Genomic DNA, 20,201 nt, shown 5'->3' on the forward strand with positions numbered 1-20,201 from the left:
AGAAACTGCAGCCCTGCTATTACAAAGGCACATGAGACACTGAAATGTTTACCTTCATTTTAACTTGGAAATAACAGACACTTAATAACCAGAAGAATGTAGATATTCCTTGACACATGCTGCACCCTCAAAAAACACAGTAGCAGTGCATCCAGGGGCAGATATACGAGGGGAGCAAAAAGCTTTACCCCCTACTCCCCCCCAAGCTTTGAGTCAGTATTAGTATGATCATTGACGAAGATTAAGAAGTCATCAATAGAAGCTTCTTTAAGCCCCGCTGGTTTTAAAATAATAAAACAATAATAAAACAGTTTCAAAAAAAATATTTTTGATCCTTTCATTTGTTGTGGCCTCCCACTCTGCTGTTGTTATTTGCTACCCCCTCACACACACACAAACACACACCCCTGTATAGAATGTTCTAGCTCTGCCACTTCATCTACCCCACACACAAAACCCCTAGCAAGGATTTTAAAGACCCACACTGATTAAAATTGTGTTTTTGACATTTTGTCTAATGATGTAGGACATATTTAAAGAAAATTAAACTTCAAACTGCATTTCTGAGTATTTCTTTAGTAAAATCGATGTAAATCAGGATAAGATGTGCACACTTTATTTTTACGAAGAAAGTGCGCAAGGCGGGCCACAAGCTCCCTGCCCTGCTCCGCAACAAGGAGGGGTGTGTCACTCCACGACAATTGTCCTGCCCACGACTCAGAAGCAAATTTTTAAATAACTACTGCTGTTCTGCAGAAACTATGTCCGAGAGTTTTTGATTTAGGCTAAAGACTGCATAATCATAATTAAAAGACCACTGGGAACACGTTTAAACTAGCTCAAAAGAAGAATCAGGTGGGTCTTTAAGGGATGTAGTCCATAAAGATAGGTATCCAAAAACTAATAAGCACAAACAATGCAGGATAAGAAAAATACTTGGCTGTTTATTTCAGAAAATGCACTACAGCAGTACACTTTATTACTGATGCTTTAAACTCAGAAAACTATGTAAAACATATGAAAGTAACAAAAAAAGCACAATTTTCGACTGTCATCACTGTTTTACACGTCTAAATGACATGATTAAAATTCTTACCTTTTTTTTATCGGTCACAAACAGCCTTACATGACTGCAGCAGAGAATGTTTGTTTGTCCACAAATTATCTGCAACTTGTCAAATGCTGTTGGGAAGCTTTTGTGACAAACTGCTACAGGTAATATGTGAGCCTCATCAGTAAATAAAGTTCTATTTTGCATTATAGCAAAACGGGTATAACTCACAAATTGAAATATCAATCAAGTTAGCGCTGCCTGGAGCAAGAAGCAGTCTACTTTTTGCCACGGAAATGGGCGCCAACCACCATGTAGTTGTCAGGTGAGAAGTTCAGGCTGGGTGGTTTGGCTTTTTCCCGAAAAACCCTGACCTCAGGTCTGCCCGCCGACCCACCTCCACCTCTGCAAGGGTCATGCTTCTGCAGGTAACCCATGAAGGTCTCCCATCCTCCACCAACACGCACCATCACGTGACGCTCGTTTAGCATCTGCAAAAAAAAACAAAAAAAATCAAAGCAGTGAAAACCTGATCAGGAATGCTCTGTGGTGCTCATATACCGCTCAAACCTTTCTCCTTCAGCTTGACTTTAATATTTACAAGCTTTTTTTGTGCACGTGTCATGAAAAGAAATGATCTCTGGGACAGCTTTGTCAAAATCTCATTAAACCGAATGAAACTGCGCCTCATGTCACCAGCTGAGCACACATGCTACCCTAATCCACCTTAAAGCATGCATGGGCACACGCAGTGACGCACAAAGGCAGGCAGGTCTGCAACGACGTCCACATAATAAGCACTGTTTTGAATTAAACCACCAATACATGGTGTTCAGAAACCAGTAGTTTTCACTGAGGCCAGTTGTACATGAATCAATGCACCAAAGGACACCTGTCCTTATCGCTGAATAAAATCTGCTGCCATGGCAACAACTGCCACTATATGAAGCCTGCAGAGCGACAGGAAAAAAGAAGGGGGGAAGAAATTGAGATGAGTTTAGTATGGACCCTCACCTCCCAGAAGACATTAACATTCCCAGGAGGCCTTGCAAAGCCATCCATTGTTCTGTCTGAGGCAGCCCAACCCCCTCCCGCCTTATCACCTATAAACCCTTCATTAGACAACCATTAGGAATGTGATAATAGGCACGTGCCATATAGGCGAAAGAGAAAAAAAATAAATAAAAGGGATATATCAGTGGTGTGAGCACAGGCGTGCATGTGCCGACAGGTGACCCCTGCAGCTACAAAGGAAGGGGTCAAAGGGGTCACCTGAGCTGTCAGTCTGCAGATTAAAATGTTGAGGCTGACAGGGGTCAAATCTGACATTCTGGATAAACCCCTCTGCTGTCAAATGTGGGAGCGGCATAAATCAGACCTACAGTCATTCATAAAAATCATCTTTCTTATCAATGTTTGTTAATTTATAATGCTTAGAAAAGGGAAGAAACTACTCAGTTGTTTTCCTGTATTTAGTCTCAAATTTCTTTTAAATTTTTAGAGGCGAATATTTGCATAAAGAACAGACTAGACTATTTATGCATTGACATTTAACTTTCCTTTTGTAGCCTCAATATAAATTTGAACTTTTCCACAACTGACTCACATATGCCTGCAAAGTAAAATGATCTTTTAAGAAAAAAATATATAATTTATTTAAGTTAAATGTGGATCCTTTGTTGGGCAGAGACTCTTTATTTCTGTCTGTTCTCCCCCCTCCTCTTTAAAGGACTCTGTACAAAGTGTGCTTCGTCTGCAGCCCGACCGTCTGGATTCCCATGTGTCCGTCCTTGGCAGCTTCATTGATTCTATTGAAAGATGCATGAGGAGTCATTCACAGATGTACCAATAGGAGGCAGGCTTTAGCCACATCCTCATCTTAAGGTTCTGCCCAAATCAATGGGGTCTGAAAATAGAAAAATTAAGTAAAATTTATATATATATATTCTTTACAAAACAAGTAAAAATGAGAGCTGTAGCGTTCATGAGGCTGTAACATGAATTTTGTCTTTCTTTGGACTATTTTCTTCTGATCTTAGTATTTTTTTCTAATAAAATCCTCAAAGTCTGTCAATTAAGTGTAATATTACTTCAAAAACTACATTTTTTAGGTAAGTGTAAAACGTAGTTATCAAACAAGAGTAGAAAAAAAGTGTACTGTAACAGTTTGATCTTGATACCAGGTGTAATATTCAGGAATTCGTATACAAAGGGAGAAAAAAGTAAAAATGTTTATTTAAAAAATTGGCAATCCCATGTGTAGGACAAATGGTAAAAAAAAAAGAAAGCTGATTTTTTTTTTTTAAAGTAAAACTATTCAAGTAAAAAAATAAAATGTATGATGCAATAAAATCTATTGTTGCATTTTACTTTTGTAAAATAAAAAAATAGAAAATAAATGAAACGGCAGAATAGCCCCGTTCCAGAAATGCATTCTAATAAAATAAAGATTTTTTTTTTTAAGTTTTTGCTTTGAAGGTGATGCTAAATTTGGGAACAGAAGAGGCTTTACGCATACTTGAATCATTAAAAGGCAAGTGGTTAAGATAAAAAAACAGCAAATGGACCAAACTAAAGACTTTTCATCTTAAAGTGTTCGTTTTAATATGAATGTTTAGGCAAAAGGTTTTCTGAGTTGCTTTCTCTTGATCTCTTTCTGAAGTGATTCCTTTAATCATATTTCATTTCTTTGTCTTGTTGCTTTGTCAATTTGCTATCATTTGATGTTTTACGTCAAATGAAAGATTTTAATCTTTTCAGAATATTATATGGTAAAGGTTGGAAGCCACAGAAAAAAGGGTTTTAACTTAATGTAATTGGATCATATCATTAAAAAAATTGTAGTATTACTCAACTTACATCGTGCTGAGAGAAAGATGATGAGAACCAAGAGAGTTTGTATAATTTTGTCAAATGTTTGGACATATTTTCCTTTCACTCTCACAGCCAGAGCACATCCTGCCACAAAGCTAGAGGAGAGCCTAATTGGGCAGAGAGAAAAAGGAAAGCCTTCCTCTCTTTACAACCCCAAAGAATGGCAAAGCTCTCCAGCTCCAGAATGATTGAATAGCCTCCAGAGGGAATAGAGAGGAAGTGGGTGGGTGGGGGTTGAGGAAGCTGGGGTTGGTCGAGTGTAAAGTTTACACGAGAGGAGGGGCAGTCATGCTCAGCCGCTCATTAACAAGCTGTCTGATTAAACCCCTCGCTAATGACTTTGTCCTGGTAATCAATAGTATCTGCTCTTTAAAAAGGTCTGTACACATGGAGGGAAACGCTCTCCTAGGAGCAGCACAGGGGCTGCCGTGGTATATGGTAATTGAGGTTTAGGGTGCATTTCCCTGCACAAATGCAGACATCTGTGAGCTGGAAGGTGATGGGTGCCGTGAAGCTCGACGAGCAGCATCACACTGTTTAAACAGTTGAAGGCTGCTTGCTTGTCAGCAATCAGGAGAAAAGGAAAAAGGAGCGGAAGTTGTGTCTACAAACTAGTAATTGTTGTTGAGAAACTGACAGCTGGACAATGCTTTACAAAGACATTGTATTTGCAAGGCTTAATGGAGATTCAGAGCACAAACAGACAGGAAATAAAGAAAACTTGAGATGTTACAAAAAAAGAAAAACTTTTCACAAGTTAAAATGTTTGAAAGGGCAGTAAATTCAATTTCTATTTTAGTCAGTTGGTGCTCAGACTGTACAGCTGTTTAATGTCCCACTCCAATCCTATTTTGATTCATTCTCAGTCACCTTTACAGATGAATGCCATTTTTCAGTCAAAATAAAAAAAACCTGTGTCGTTTTCTGGGACATAGTTTCTAAACTGCAGCAGTAGTTCAAAATGTTCGTCTTCTCTTTATTCAGAACAATTTGAATAAAGAAATACTCAGAAATACTACTTTAAGATTACATTTCTTTATATATGTACTCCATCATGGGAAAAATGCTACAAGAACATGTTAAAAACACCAAAAGCATGATTTTCATTGGAGTGGGGCTTTAAAGAACAGGTCAGTATTTTATGGAAGTGCAATAAAACATTTTTTTGTTAATCTAAATAGGGGGCTTTAACAGCTACATTCAATTGAAAAGTCATGTTTTTTATTACAAATGTATTCCCTTGATGCCTGTTGGTGCAGATAAGCATCACATCACTTTTGCTCTTAAATTTTGCTACTTAGCTACTTTTAGCTAAGTAATTTTAGCTACTTTTTTTTTTAAAAGCGATAGTGCATTTTATAAGTCGCAGTGCCTTATATATAAAATAATCATGTTTATTGGCGTTACGATATTTAAATGTGTTAGGAATGATTAGAAACAGAATAGTTAGAAACTCCCTTTTTCATTTTGTTAAACTAACTTTTACCTTTTATTACATTAATGGCTTAACCTTGATTTACAATGTATTATCATCTCAAAATTATATTACACTCCAGACAGAGCACAACCAAGACTATTGTCTTGCAACATTCCTTTAACATCCTCCCTTTTTCATCTTTGTGTGTTCTGGTGTATGCGTTCTGGCAAATGTCTGCAAAGGATCTGACACTTTAGGTGCTCTGACCTTCGAGTATCTAGCCTGCAACAGTCTGTGGGTGTGTTTTTCACACCATGATCCATCGAATGAGGTTCTGAATATGCAAATGCAAGGTATATATGCCAGGCCTTTTGCTGAACCCCTTTGTTCAGACTTTGAATGCATCTTGTTCATCTGTCTGTAACCCTGCGTACAAATCTGTGGTCTTTGTGCGGAGTAAATCTACAAAAGATAAGTAACTGTCTCTGAGTCGTTATTCATTATTTCTGTGAGTAAGAAACTGACGGGGTTACGAACTAACACAAATACAGTCCTTTCTAGAAAATCCAGTTTCTTCACAAAATGTTTTGACATTTTGTCTGTTTTTATGAGTTGCAAACAAGCGGCTAACGTGTGGTGGGGTCAGACTATGTTTTGTCAGACAAGGTTGGTAGTCAGCATAGCCACAGTAACGGTTGTTTTAGCGTTTGTTTTTGTACATGTTGCAAACAATGTTGGGAATTACGGGTATTGTGAAAACTCTGCCATGGCTAACGCTTCTATCGTGACTAACGTGTGGCATGTCAGTTACCATGAACACATGAACACAGTTATTCAATTCTGAATGACAGACAGACTGATCTCTGATTCTTTTGTCTAGCCTAATGTGACTTATAGTTCGCTGCACCTTGCATCTGACATACATACACCCTTCCGTGTGGAAAATATTTAAAAGCAAAAACTTTAAAAAAAAAAATTTTATTGCTTGAAATAAATTCAGGCATCAAAAGGTTAACTTTGGGCTTTAAATTTCTTTAGCTTCTATCCAAAATACTTCATTTATTTATTTTTAAATATATTCCTATCTAGCAGCAGTTGCACTAGCTAGCTTCACTACATATTGCTTTTTTTTCTGCTTTCGGAGAAGAATTTTACCTTGAAATATGTCTAAAACTTATTCCCTCTCTTTGGTTGGAATTTTATTCCCAACTGAGCTGCCATCTAAAAAGCACACCAGGGTCACGCCTTTGCAGAATCATCCACAGAGAGACGTGTTTGTTTGTCCTCTGGGTTGGTACTCTTTGATGAAGGTTTATGTCCTGAATACAATCATTGTCAGCACAGTCTTATCCTGACCATTGGTTGCCAAGCAACCTTGCCTCCTGGTCCTTCTGACTCCATACAGACACATAGTGGTGGAGCACAACCAAAGGACGATGAGTTGCACAAAGTAATTGCAAATCAGTCACACTGGTGTTCTGCACTTGTAGCTGACTCAACTGGTGATTAATAGCCATAAGGTCCTTCTACTTTACGCATTATTAGATGTTATAGAATCCGTGACGCACTTTGGTTATGGATCAAATTCTTTTGCAATCTGTGATTTGTGGCTCTGATGTGACGCCACAATGCACATCTCCGTGATTTCTGATAGATTTAAGACAAAAAAAGTTGTTTTTGTTTTACTTTGACATCAAAATCAACAGCTTATTTGAAGTCCCTAAATGCTGGATGACAAAAAGTTGTGTATTTTGTTTGACTAATTCATGATGTTTGGTATGAGTAATGTTTTGCTTTTTGCAGACATCCAGTCAGGCGTTGTGCAAGTAAGGAAATGATGGAGAACAGGAAATGTCCATAAAAGAGGAAATAGGCTTTCGTCATGACAGAAGATTCTCACCCGTATATACAGAACTTTATCCCCGACACGGTAGCTGCCTTTTGGCTGCTTTTCAACAGAAAAGCGTGTGGGGCAGCTGCAGGGGGGGTTTTCTATGATGCCTCTAACCTGAAAGAAATTCAACAGACAGGATTGGTTGGATGCAAATGTTCCAGATATCGTCAATAATTTAGAAGATCGTTTCAGTGGAAACAAAGTACTAACAATGTCATCCAAAATGCTGGTGCCTGAGCTTCTCCTGCCTGAAGATTTGTTGAATGAACGTGAACTGGGTGTTGCAGGTGGGGAGGCAATAGTGACTGAAGGGGTGCGTTTGTCTGCTGTTGTGGGGCAGGCTTTGTCAGCAGAGACCAGAGTTTGGTCTGGCGAAGGCTCAGACAGCAGAGATGAAGCAGATGTGTCAGAGGCACAGGACGAGGAGAACAAAGGTGTTTGTGTGGGGGCTGCATTTGGACACGGGTTAGAGGCTGAGAGGAAGGGGTCAGGTGGGGATGAACACGTAAGCGCTGGGTTTGTGGTGGCTGATGGAAGATCAGAGGCAGGGATGGCTTCAGGCAGACTCTGAGCGAGGGGAGCAGTGAGAGGAGGAGAAGGCGAGGGGGTTAGAGGCAGCGAGGACTGAGATGGTGAATAAAAACAGGTGGATGGGAAAAATGTGTGAGGGGATGATGGAGAGAAGCATCCTTCCTCTTCTCTTTCTATCTCTCTTTCCAACTTCACCAGACCTGGGGGCTCCACACCATACCTGCAGGAGAAGTTGAATTCAAATTGAGCTGTTCTGACAAAAACTTTAAGAATTAAAGGTTTTATTAATTATACAGTTTCATGAGATGACAGGTGTATACTTAAGACAGGTAAGTTGTGGGTTGTGTACATTAACTCAGTCCATTTTTCTTGACCTCACTCACAGAAAATGTTGTATTTTCAGTTCCAATTACATGAATTAAAAGGCCATTTCTTGCGATACAGATGTCACCATGTTGGAACCAGATGACATCAGTGAGCAGTGATTGGTCCGAGTCAGTCTGAGTCAACATTTCTATATTACTATATTTCTATCAGGAGTGAGCATGGGGAAAGGCCACAATCAAACTTTTTGAATGTTGCATGTGAGACCACACTTTTATTGAGGCATTTGATTGGTCAGTTTATAACTTGAATAATTTGCAAAACGGAAAAAATGTACCCAGTGGGTACTTGCTGTTTGGAACGCAAGGGGAAGGGGTCACTCTGTCCAGTTCTCCCATACAGTCAATGGTTGTTAACTGTCAATTAATGACCCTGATCCTGTTGTGAGCTTATGCACTGAAGTTGACAGGAATGATAAACCTAAAAACAGGGGGGGAAAATATATGTATCAAACCCAAATTTAAGTAAATTTATTTCTGTTGGAAAGTTTGTCTGTTTTACAGTAAAGTGAAAGGATTCATACAAGCCTGTGCTGTGTAACATGCTGTCTTGCACTCATTTGGTGAACTGGTTTAGCTTTGTTTTGTTTTAAATCATCTTTAAAGACCCACTCGAGTGAAAATTGTGTTGTCTGTGCTTTTAACACGTTCTTGTGGCATTTTTCTGATGATGGAGGACAAATTAGGCTCAAAATTGCATTTCTCTGCATTTTTTTATTCAAACCGTTGTGAATCAGTAGCTAGCAGAAGAGAGTGTAAACAAATGGATGACGGGAAATAGGGGCAGGCTTACACTGTGCCAATGGTCCCGCACCACAACTCAGAGGCAAATTTCTAACAAACTTTTGTCGCTTTGCAAACACTATGTCCTAGAAAATGACAGTTCTTTTAATTTGGGCTAAAAATGACATAAATATAATTAAAGGACCACTGGGAACACTTTTACAATAGATCAAAAAATTATCAGAGTGGGATTTTAAGGATGATGGTCTGAGCTTGTCTAATAAAAAAGAGCAAAGCTTTTCATGAAACTGTTACCGGCAGAAGTGATGTTCTGCACGTTGCGTGTTTGCGAGTCTCTCTCTGTGCTATTTAGATAAAGAAATACATGCTTACTTACTTATCTATCAACAGTTGTCTCCCCACAGATGAGAATGTTACCTTTTCACATGAATTACAGCAGCTCCGTCTCATAAACTGAACTGTGAATATTGCCTTTTACTGTATCGAGTAACAACATTGAGGTTTTTATTATTTTTTATTAAAACTATTTGTTCTCAGTGCCTATTGCACACTAACGTAATAAAGCTGTCTTTCCTCTCACCTCTGAAATAATTGGCCTCATTAAGAGACTTTCCTAATTGAAGCATTAAACAAATTTTCTGCTCTTTTGATGCATCTGACCTTTTCTGAAATCCACTGCTGACATCAACGTCATGACAAGTGGAAAAGTTTCAAAGAATAAATAAAGACACAACAAATGCAGGTTCAATTTTTTAAATGATTTCTTCTTGGCGCCCCGGTTCCTAATTTCTGTTTACCTGGCAGCAATCCGTCCCACATCCATGAGACACAGACACACCTCCCGAGGTTGCTTGTGGAGGACTTTGCACAGCAGACACACAATAAACAAATAACAATTGTGGAGAAACAGACAAAAGTCAGTTGAATGAAAGGAGAGATGATTCTACTGATAGAATTCTGCCCTTGACAAAAGAAAAATGGGAGAGGCAGCACATTTCTGGAAATATCCCTGCTCCTTTGTGCATTTCTATCTTTAAAGATGAACAGGAATTCCTATGGGTTCCAGCTGGAGGCATGAGGGCATGAAAATCTTTGCCATAAATAAATGTAGTTGTGGTATCTTTTCATCTGTATGGGAAATGGACACCTTGGATGAGGGAAATGTTTGTATTTGAATTATAAAAAAACAACAAAATGGCTTCGTTTTAAAGCAGTTAAAACAGATATCAGAGTAATTGAGCCTTTAAAATTCACGATTGCATCAGATCCACCTCATAAGTGGAGAGACGCTGACCAGCGTTGGTGAAGAGAAGCAGGTTACTGTGCCTGCAGGAAGGATTCATTGTGGGTGAGGCTTTACCTGCACATTATCTTTGTCACGCATCTGCAGCGTTGCTTAGACATGCCCAGTAAGATGTTCATAAAGAGCTTAATGACAGAGAGCCATGCCAGCTTGAAGGCTTAAGGTCTTCTGATACTGCAAGCAGTGGGGAACTGCACATGTCCTTCACAACTCAATCCAATCTGTACCGGTATTTTATTTAAATAGCATTTTCTGCTGACAACAGTCATCATGCTGCAAAAAGTGAATTCATTACCCAGAAAAGAAAGGATAAATTATAAAAACATAGAAAAAGCTTGGAAAAAGGATTTTAAAAAGCATTGTTTTTAAAAAGAAATGCACATGTGTAACCATCTTTTATTTTCACATCCATTTCAATTTGAAAAATGACCGCAACTTCTTTCATGAGAAGTCTACCATGTGCATTGTGAGTTTTCGGTTTTCCAAAGAAACAAAGAAAAAAAGTGTCTCCAGTCTCATCTCACCCAAATCCTCAGACTCAAAAAGGTAGGACTCATCAACGCCAATCTTTCGACACCAGTAGAGGAAGTTGGCAGTGTTGTCTCGTGCAAAAAATGATCCAGATGTTGCATCAGCTCTCCAGTGGATCACTCTTCTCACAAACGGCTGGGACTGTTTGTATGAACACATACAGAAAAGGGACATTGGAAAAATGTCTGCTCATTCAAAACACATTACTGGATTAATGTTCATAAGCCAGAACCAACAACCTTTAGAAACAAAGCTGTGCGTAAATATGAGCACATTAAAAAGGACTGACACATCTTCCATTATGCCGAGCGTTTTATGTGCAAAGAGAAAAAAAAGGAACTTTTCAAAAGACATCCGTGGCATTATGAGGCTTAGTGCAAGGAAACATGAATGGAGAAAGTGAGCTAATGCACCACAGACAGCTTCAGATCTGACCTACTTTATAGTTCTATTCTTTACAAATTTTCAATAGAGCACCTTTACAAGTGCTCAGTCTGTGGAACCCTCTTTACGGAGCAATGTACATTGAACTAAGAGCTCGATTTATAGTTCTTATACCTAAATCTGTAACGTTTTTGAAACAAAATCTATTTATTTGCATGCTTTTAATGATTTGTGCAAAGAGGTTACATATCCAAGACCCCCTGATGGATGTAGGGTCCCTAGAAACACAAGATAACATGGTCCACTACAATGATTTTTTTCTTTTTTTGCATCGCAGGGGTCTGCTGCTTTCAAGAATCTCCATGGAAACTCACTCTTGTAGCCACGGCACGTTTGTGCCTCTGGAACAGGTTCAGTGTCAACGTGCAGCATCCGCATTGGGTGTTATTAAAAATTCTATTCCAGCAGCTTGATGTTCCAAGAGTGAAATTTCTAAAGACTCAATAGATATTTTGATTTATTGTCAAAATATTTCCTGTTGCCTCTTAATTATGATTACGCCATTTTTAACCAAAGTAAAAAAAAATGGGGTTGTTTTCTAGGACATAGTTGCTGCAGAGTGGCATCAGAAATTCACCACAAAGCTGTGGACGGAATCGTTGGTGCGAAGAAAATCCCCTCCTAGTTCCCATCATCCCTTTGTGACACTGTCTCACTAGTTTACAGCCCCTCATTCCCCCATTCTAACATTATCAGTGCAACAGAAAGTAGTGAGTAATACTGGAGCTATCCAGCCGTACAGCTTTGAGCCAGATGTCAGCTCAGACGATAAAAACAAAGACGTACATGGATTTAATCATCTATAGGGCATGCATCAGAATACCATAGTAGCCTCTACATCATATGTACAAGTTTTTTCCAACATTTTTTTCATCTGCTCCTGCTTCACAGCGTTTTTAATAAAGAAACACTCAGAAGTGTAATTTTAAGATTAATTTTCTTTATACATGTACTTTATTGTGATAATAATAACACAAAAGAATGTTCAAAGCACCCAAACCTGATTTTTATGTAAGTGGGTTTTTAAATCTTGCCTTTATTTTTGAAAAACAAGCTTTTAATAATTAAATAGTTACCATGTAACACTATTTTGATTTTCATAAATCTAGATCGGCTGTTGATGATCACTCAAAGACATCATCGGTTGAAGCAAAGGACAGTTTTTTCTGAAATATAAACAGCTTGGACATGCCTTTTTTTTTAGGTCAAAACCCACATTTTAATGCTAATAAAACAACTTATACATGATAACTTTTACACAATGTTGTTAGTATTATTTTTTCCAGCAACTATACATTTTTAATCAGTTTCTATTTAAAAATTCAATCATGGCAACTGATCATTTTAATTTACATGGTTGAATCGTCTTTTATCTAATTGCATGTGCTCTATACCTTTGCGGTGTTGACGTTTGTCATCTTCTCTTGGAGGAGCTTTGCCAGTTGACAGAGGACAACACCATTATCCAGCTGCTCCATCAGACAATCTGCAGTCAAGTTAACACCTGAAGGGGAATCCACAAACATGCAAAACAAACATTTAAAAATCACATTTCCTACCATTAAATCATTTTGGGTGAGGAAAGCTCATTAGAAATGGGAACTCAGAAGCTGTTCCTTCGTGGTAAATCTGTTTCAGTTAAACTTTTCATGCCATTTTTGCCTGTTTAGAATGTTTGCAATACAGATGTTGGAATGCAGATAACATATTCTTTTTAGAATTTAATACAGTTTTATGTTTTTCAAGTGTTTTGCAAATGTGTTTGGGGATCAAGTTCTTAAAGTGAACATGATGCTTTTCAATGATCATCACTGACAAGTTTTTTGAAGATCATCTGTGAAACCTTCAAACAGCTGAAGAAAAGGATTTAGCCTTTGCGTGTATTACAATACCAACATTTTCCTTCTACAGAAATAATACTTGCTGCTCCACATCTTGTTTGAACATGCGCTATGTGTTTCACTTTGTTTTTGCGACATTAGACACAAATTCATCACGTCTGAATCTCTTTTGCAGACATCGGTGAATGGGTCGTGACATGTGCAGACTGTATGTTTTTATTTCACTGAACAGCAACAAAAAAAGAAAATCCCCACATAAGGAGGGGTTTTGGAGAACAGTAAAATGCTGATGTTTTAAACTGAATAATTATTTCATGTCTTTTTTAAAGAAAAAAAAGGCTGTCATGAAAACCAAAGGTAATGGATTTTTGTGTTATTTTTAACTCTGACTGATGTTTTCCGTTTCAAAACAAAATCCTCAGTGAATGATTTTTTTTTTTTTAAGAAATGAGTCCACTTTCTTTTTGCAAACTACAGAAACATGTTTTTAGGATCTCTCACCCATGATGTTGTTGAGCCACAAAGCCAAATCTTCTTTCATGGGCAGGAGGCTGGCATCATGACGGAAAGGCAGCCACTGGTTATATTCCTGAGGACTGGAGAGACCTGGTCCTGAGTGTCTGTACTTGGGGGAAAGAGGACCGTTCATCCCTAAGCCTGTTACTTGACTTGGACTGATGGGACAGTCGAGACTGGGAGTCATGGTTTCCAAGTCACTGTCCATGCTTCCCATTCAGCTGGACTTTGGATGACCCTATAGAGGACAATTCAAAAAGCACATTCAATTGATTGAAAGTAGTTTTGCAGTTAGTATTTGTGTTAAAATATTACAAACTGTGAAACCATCTCTACAAAACAGTGTTTGGATTCTTACAGATAATATCTGTAAGAATTTTTAAACACAGAGAAAAATGATCTTCATTTTATGTGAAAAAAAAAGAAGGAAATCCAAAATCTTTGTGACCATTTGCTTCTGTATTCTTTTACAGTTCTCATCACCTCCCCACACCTTCCAGCAGGTGGGGTTTTTCTTTCTCAGCATTGGAAGAACTGGAACATGCAAAGCGTGCTAATGTTTACATTTAAATCTGAGAGCTGACAGCCCTTCTCATCCAGATTTATGGCACTGAAAACTGGCAATTACATAGTACATAGACAAAACATTATAATTGCCAGTGACCTTTAACCTGTGGCTTGCCAACTTTCAATAATTTAACGAATTACACATTTCTTTAAGAGATGCCGTCATAATTAGCACTCTTAACACATTGGCCGTCATCCATCAAATTCCAACCGGCTCACCCACAAATGTCCCGCCTAGGAAAAAAAATTATCTTGTGGTTTTTGAGAAAAAACTCATTCAGTAGACGTTGAAGTTAATTTCTCAGAAAAACAAACATAAGATGTGTTTGAAACCAACAAAAACAACAATACAAGTTAAAACAAGTTTCCAGCTTCTATTCACATGCCTTATTTTCACAGCCAAAACAAACTCGAGCTCAACGGGACCAAAGCGACTGCAGGATGTGCAGCTCCTGGCCTGAGTTTGCACAGCTCATTTGACCTGCTCTCAGAACGGGCTCCATCATCAAGTTCCGCCCCCGTGCAGTTTCATGCCAAGAGTTTGTAACACTCAGACTTATTCAGCTGCAATTAAGGCCTCAGCTCAGTTTGTACCAAATGAAAGATCTTCATTTAGGTAACAAGTTTAAACAGGCCTGCAGACTCAAAAACTACTATAACAATAGCATTAGATTCTATGCTATGCTGAACTACAGACGTTTTTGAAAATTATAAGCCTTATTAAAAGTGTCAAAACCATAAAAACATTTTCTTTTGCTGGAAACGGCAAAAATTTCACGTTAGAACATAAAAGTAAATATTTCAATTTTCTTTCACCATCAGTATTTACAGATATAAATACAGTCACACTACAGATCATTTGGCTGAGTTTTGTGTCAGCTTTTAGTCTTTAGGGTCTCATGTTGACTGCTTGTGTGCAGGAAAATTGTTTACTTTTACAAAAGCAAGACCAACAACGTTTTTAAGAAAAACCTTTTAATTTCTGTAGTTTTTTTCAGACTCATTTTAAGAACTTAGACTAAGTACACAGTACACAGGTAGAAAAAAAAGGAAAGAAAACATTTTAGTTAAAAATTATTGTTTAAGTGATGCCACTGCAGAATTTAGTTCAAAAGGTTGTTTAATTTGTTTTATCTTTCTTGATTGTTTGCATGTTGTGCTTATTTGACCAAGGTTTTTCTCCTTCGCCATGGAATAGGTGAAGTAAAAAAAATGTGATCTTATAAACATTTTGACCAGGTTTAATCTTTAAGTTTAATCTTTCTTTTAACATGCAGATGCTAAATTGTTTGCAAAAAAAAGTTGTTGATTTTTTTTTTATGTAAGTGATTTTGGTTATCTCAATAAAGAATTTTGCCCTTAAATTAGGACTTGAACTTCAAACCTTATAGTCAAAGAAAGTCTCTCATGGGGATCATGAATAAATGCTGAAATTTTGATAATAAAGGCGTAAAGGAGCTAGTTTAAAGTAGAAATCACATTTCTGGTGTCTTCAGGGAATTGAGAACACTCCAAAATTAGTTGGGCACTGTTCCTCCCTGACTGCCTCAGCATATCTCATACGTCTAGAATTTTTCCTAAATGATTTCATGATGTTTTTATTTTTTGACACAACTGCCACAAAACCTGTTCAGCTTTTCAGAAAAAGACACAATGCTGACCTGTTATACTCTGTGGCTTCAGGATTCCACCATAAAATGACTGGCATGAACATGCAACATGTCAAGATAGGCAGGGAAATGTTTTTCGAACCCTTTTCTTTTTTTCTTTCTTTCTTTCTTTGCAGGAGGATTTTGTGAAAAACCTGAAGGTTGTTAGTGCCAAACTTACAGCTGACCCAGGTCAATGTGCACCCAGTCTGAAGAAAGCGGTCAGAAAGAAAATGGGGTAAGCATTTATTTTTGTCCCAGGTTGGTTCATTTCTTTGTGTTCTTAGAAATGATCATTTTGTGTCGAAACCAGACAGAAAACCAAAGTTCCTGGATGCTTTTTTTTTCCGTTTTCAATGGCTAAGCATTTTCAACACACACAGAGGCTTCAGATAATTATTAGAAATGTTGGGGCTGTTTCTTCTAAAGTTAGATTGTGTCAAGCTCACAGAGGAAATTAGGCAGAATCTTTTTCTGAGATGAGTGTGAGGGTTTAGAAATTGAGTTCACAGGGTTCAGCGAAGACCCAAGACAGGTCTGCTTTATGTGTTTACAAGGTGTAGGTGGGAGCCACAGGATGCCAGGCTTCAGGTTAGTTTGGAAGTTAACCAGAAGGCCATGAGAGCATGTCTCTGAGGAAACATCCATGTGCAATAGTCACACTTCTGCTACAAGATGGCTTTTCAGGGAAGGCATGGCAAAGGTCACCCAAAGGCCCAGCTCTCTGACAGTAGCAGCCTTTATTCTCTGAAAAGTGTCCACATCTGTAAGCACACACTGGTGCTCCAAAGGCGCACCACACACCTACACAGGTTTGTGCATGTATCACTGTGGCCATTCCCCCTCATTTATTATTATTTTTATAGCATATTTCCAAAGTAGGATCTGCTTCAGTAGTTTCCTACAGATGTTTATTGAGCCATGAAGCCAGCGTCTTTATCATTTCAGTGCTTGCTAACTTGAAAGGAAAGAATCACGCACAAACGTATCAGAAAAGTCGCACCATAAATCATGGTTATGAGTTGGAGCAAGGCACCAAAAATCATGCGTGTGAAGCACGAGGGGCAAATCAGAGTGTAAATAAATGATTTGTGTGAATGTGGTCTTCGGATCACCTCCAACACTGACATTTCCAAAAAGGCTGTCTCGCAACAGCTAACTTTACAACCTGTGGGAGATTTAATTGTTGCGAGTCACATTTTTTCTTTCCTCTATTGGTCGACTGTTCAAAAGACCTTTTCATAAGGTTGAAAAGATAGCATGTCATGGTAGTAAATGAGCAACAGGAGGCTCGGTGCAGACAGCTGAGATGGAGGCTTCAGTGATAGCTGTTACAGGGCTCACATCTTGACTTTTCTTCTGTTGCTTCTAGACTAAATAAACTCCACATCAGCACAGGATGGAGGGGTACATCGCCTGCTGCTGCTGCTTTTGCAGCCGCAACAACAGGGCTGTGTGTTCTGGAACTCTAGCAGAACCCTATAAAACACAAATCTTTCTCCCAATATTGTAAAAATAAAAGTTCCAAACATTGCTTTAAAGTAAACTAAATATAAAAGAAAGAGTAATTCTAAATAATTTGTATTTGTTTGGATTAATTAAACCTTTCCTGATGTTTCTACACTGAAAAAATAAAATAAGTAAGAAAAATGCTAACAGATGTCACTACATTTAAGAAAATACACCAACTGAGAGAATCAAATCCAAAAATAAACTTTAGTTCATAATTTTTTAGATTTTCAAAACTGTTTTCTTGTTTTTTAAAAAAGTTATTGAGAATCCATATTAGCAGTCCCTCAATAAGTGTCTTTCAAACTCTGGTGATAACAGAGAAAGCTGACGCACCAACTTTTCGTAGATATTTTGTGATCAAGCTTTGCTGAAGATCAATAACATTTGCTGTTAAGAAGACAAAACTAGATTCAACTCACCAAACTCTGAAAGCAAGTGCAGGATTCCTCCAAAGACCACCTTCACAGCGTCTTCTCTTTTCTCACACAGACACTCATCCCTCTCAGCCAGATGTCAACCTCCCACCAGGTCGGCACATGTAAGTACACAACTTAACACAGACAGAGTTAAAGTGAACCCTTCTGTGCACGCCTGTAAGTGTGTGGTGTCAATTTACAGCAAGTGAGTTTGGGAAAACACACACAGACAGAAAGCAAGAATGCTGAATCCTGTTTCTTGTGTTTAGGATTAAGTAGACCCTAACCAGGAAGTCCAAGATGAAACAGGGTAAAGAATCTCTTCTTGACTGATCACAAAGTAAGTATTACCACAGCCAACTTACTTGAAGGGTTTAGCTGTAAACACAAACTCTTTTAAAAAGTGTGGATTTGGTTTAAAACACAAATAATTTCTTAAATAAATAAAAAATTTAAACTGATTTATGTCAAAGTGATCCAGAAAGCACAATCAGGCTCACAAAACCATGGTAACCTGATGTTCATTTTTCCAGTACTTACATTAACACATATGCAAAAATTTCTAAACCTCACTGTTGCTTGTCTTTTTTCTCATTACACCATATTGGACAAAGGGTTCTGTATCTATACGTCCGGCAGATTTTAAATCCTTATTTTTCTCAGATGCTTTCAATTCACTTAGATTCTGTGGTGCAGCGTAAAACCTTTTGATGATGTGAGTCAACTGAATGATTACAATTATGCAAGAAAAGCTCAGTATTTTACATTTTTGTTGATGCTTTTTCAACATATTAACCAACAAACTGGGTTCACTTATAGCCACCAATTGTTCTGACTTCCTAACTTTGGACATTTTGTCATTGTTCAAAGTCTGGTATGTCTTGTTTCCTTTTTGTATTTGTTTACCCACAAAAACATTCCCTGGTCATCATGAGTGTCAACCCAACACTTTTAATGTGTTATTGGCTTTACTTTTCTGATGGAACAAAATGATACTGACATAATCTGGTTTTTGGTCACATAAAGTCAGGCAGGGGATGGAAGCAACAATAAACCGGATTTCCTTCTTTGTGTGTGTGTGCGTATGTGTGTGTGTCTAGTCTCAGCTGTGGCTGCTGGTTCATTTGCGGCCTCTCCCAGGGGACTAGTCCCTCATGTTGCTGTGTCTATCTCGCCTCGTCCTTCTCAAACTCACCTCCCATCTGACCCCCTGCTCATTTCCACTGGTTAACATTCATCCGAGCCAAGCAATTATGAATATTAATGAGCACTTCAATGTGTTCATGCACTGCCCCCCTACACACAAACCCTTTCCGATAAGATTAGATTTCCTTTAAATGTGCTCTAACTCGCAGCCTCCATCCAGCCTAAAGATTTGGAGACTGTGCACACGCTGTATTTGTTGTGAATCATTTCCTGCATGAATGGGCCTCAGAGCAGGTATAGCAGACATACTAATGAAGTTTTAAAGGCCTATTAAACTCAATGTAACAATGACTCAGAAACACCCACAGAGTTAATAAATAGTCCCAGAGCATCTGGAATGCAGCTTTGATTGTAAAATGAAGCCAGACTGCACACTCAGGTGTCAGAGACTCACTCTTAGCTTGTTATGGATTACAGCAGGGAAGTGGAGTAAGTCCGTCTTCTGTTTTTGTAACCTAAGAAGCTTCAGCTGTCTTTTTTTGGTTAACCTGACTTCTTAGATTTTACCATTATATCTTTGTGGCAGGGAAAATATGATTGAATTAAAACAATGTTTCTGCTACACGATGGGGATCGGCACATGACAGATGGCGTTTTGGGTTGCCAAGACAACTGAACTCTAATCCGCCTCCAACTTGTCATCCCCTTCCACTATGGTGCTGGTGAATAGATGAGATGGGGGGGGGGGGGGGGGGGGGGTATAATTCAACAGAGTACCATGTGCTGTGTACCACTTAAATTGGTCCCCTAGGTCAAGAGGACCCGGGGCCGATCAGATGGGACACACTTATTAGAGACACACAAGTGTTTTATCATTCTGTCAGATTAAGGCAGATCAGATTGAAGGTAGAATGGGTGTTTTCGAGGATAATTAAATATTTTTGGCATGTTTTTTTGCACACCTTTGTATGTTGGCAGTTGATAGATTCATATTGCCTCATTATGATTATTAATCACTTTTTATAGGATGTTATAGGATGTGTTTTTGAAACTGTTGTAAAATGGAAAAATATGGTATGTGAATATACATACAGGATTGCTTTTTTTTTAAAGAAAGTGTTCATATAAATAAATTTCCATTTTTATCATATTTAAACCTTCTTCATATTTTATGTAAATATGTAAAACATATTTTTACATGGTAAAATCTGGAATTTACACAAATTGAAAGGGGTTTGATCTGTTTTGAGTATGAAAATCCTATTTGCCCACATGTTCTCAACAAATATTTGCCTGGAGGAAGAAAGCGTGCTGATCTTGTTGTAGGAGGCAAGCAAAAAGTTACTATTAAAGCCGAAGACTTTATAATTCACAGACAATCA

General features: G+C 38.1%; 1 protein-coding gene across 1 annotated transcript; it reads right to left on the minus strand.

The window, feature by feature from the left end:
• Positions 1 to 924: 924 nt before the first annotated feature.
• Positions 925 to 17,883, minus strand: gas2b (growth arrest-specific 2b). Its single transcript, XM_011489749.4, has 8 exons — positions 17,677 to 17,883; positions 13,515 to 13,767; positions 12,567 to 12,676; positions 10,722 to 10,869; positions 9,692 to 9,755; positions 7,447 to 7,987; positions 7,243 to 7,350; positions 925 to 1,542 (listed from the first exon to the last, which is right to left on the minus strand). The coding sequence occupies exons 2-8, from the start codon at positions 13,744 to 13,746 to the stop codon at positions 1,330 to 1,332; spliced, it is 1,416 nt and encodes a 471-aa protein (XP_011488051.1). The 5' UTR covers positions 13,747 to 13,767; positions 17,677 to 17,883; the 3' UTR covers positions 925 to 1,329.
• Positions 17,884 to 20,201: the final 2,318 nt, after the last annotated feature.

This window comes from Oryzias latipes, chromosome 3 (assembly GCF_053564925.1).
Source record: "Oryzias latipes strain Hd-rR chromosome 3, Olatipes_Hd-rR_3.1".
In the NCBI taxonomy this organism is placed as follows: Eukaryota; Metazoa; Chordata; class Actinopteri; order Beloniformes; family Adrianichthyidae; genus Oryzias; species Oryzias latipes.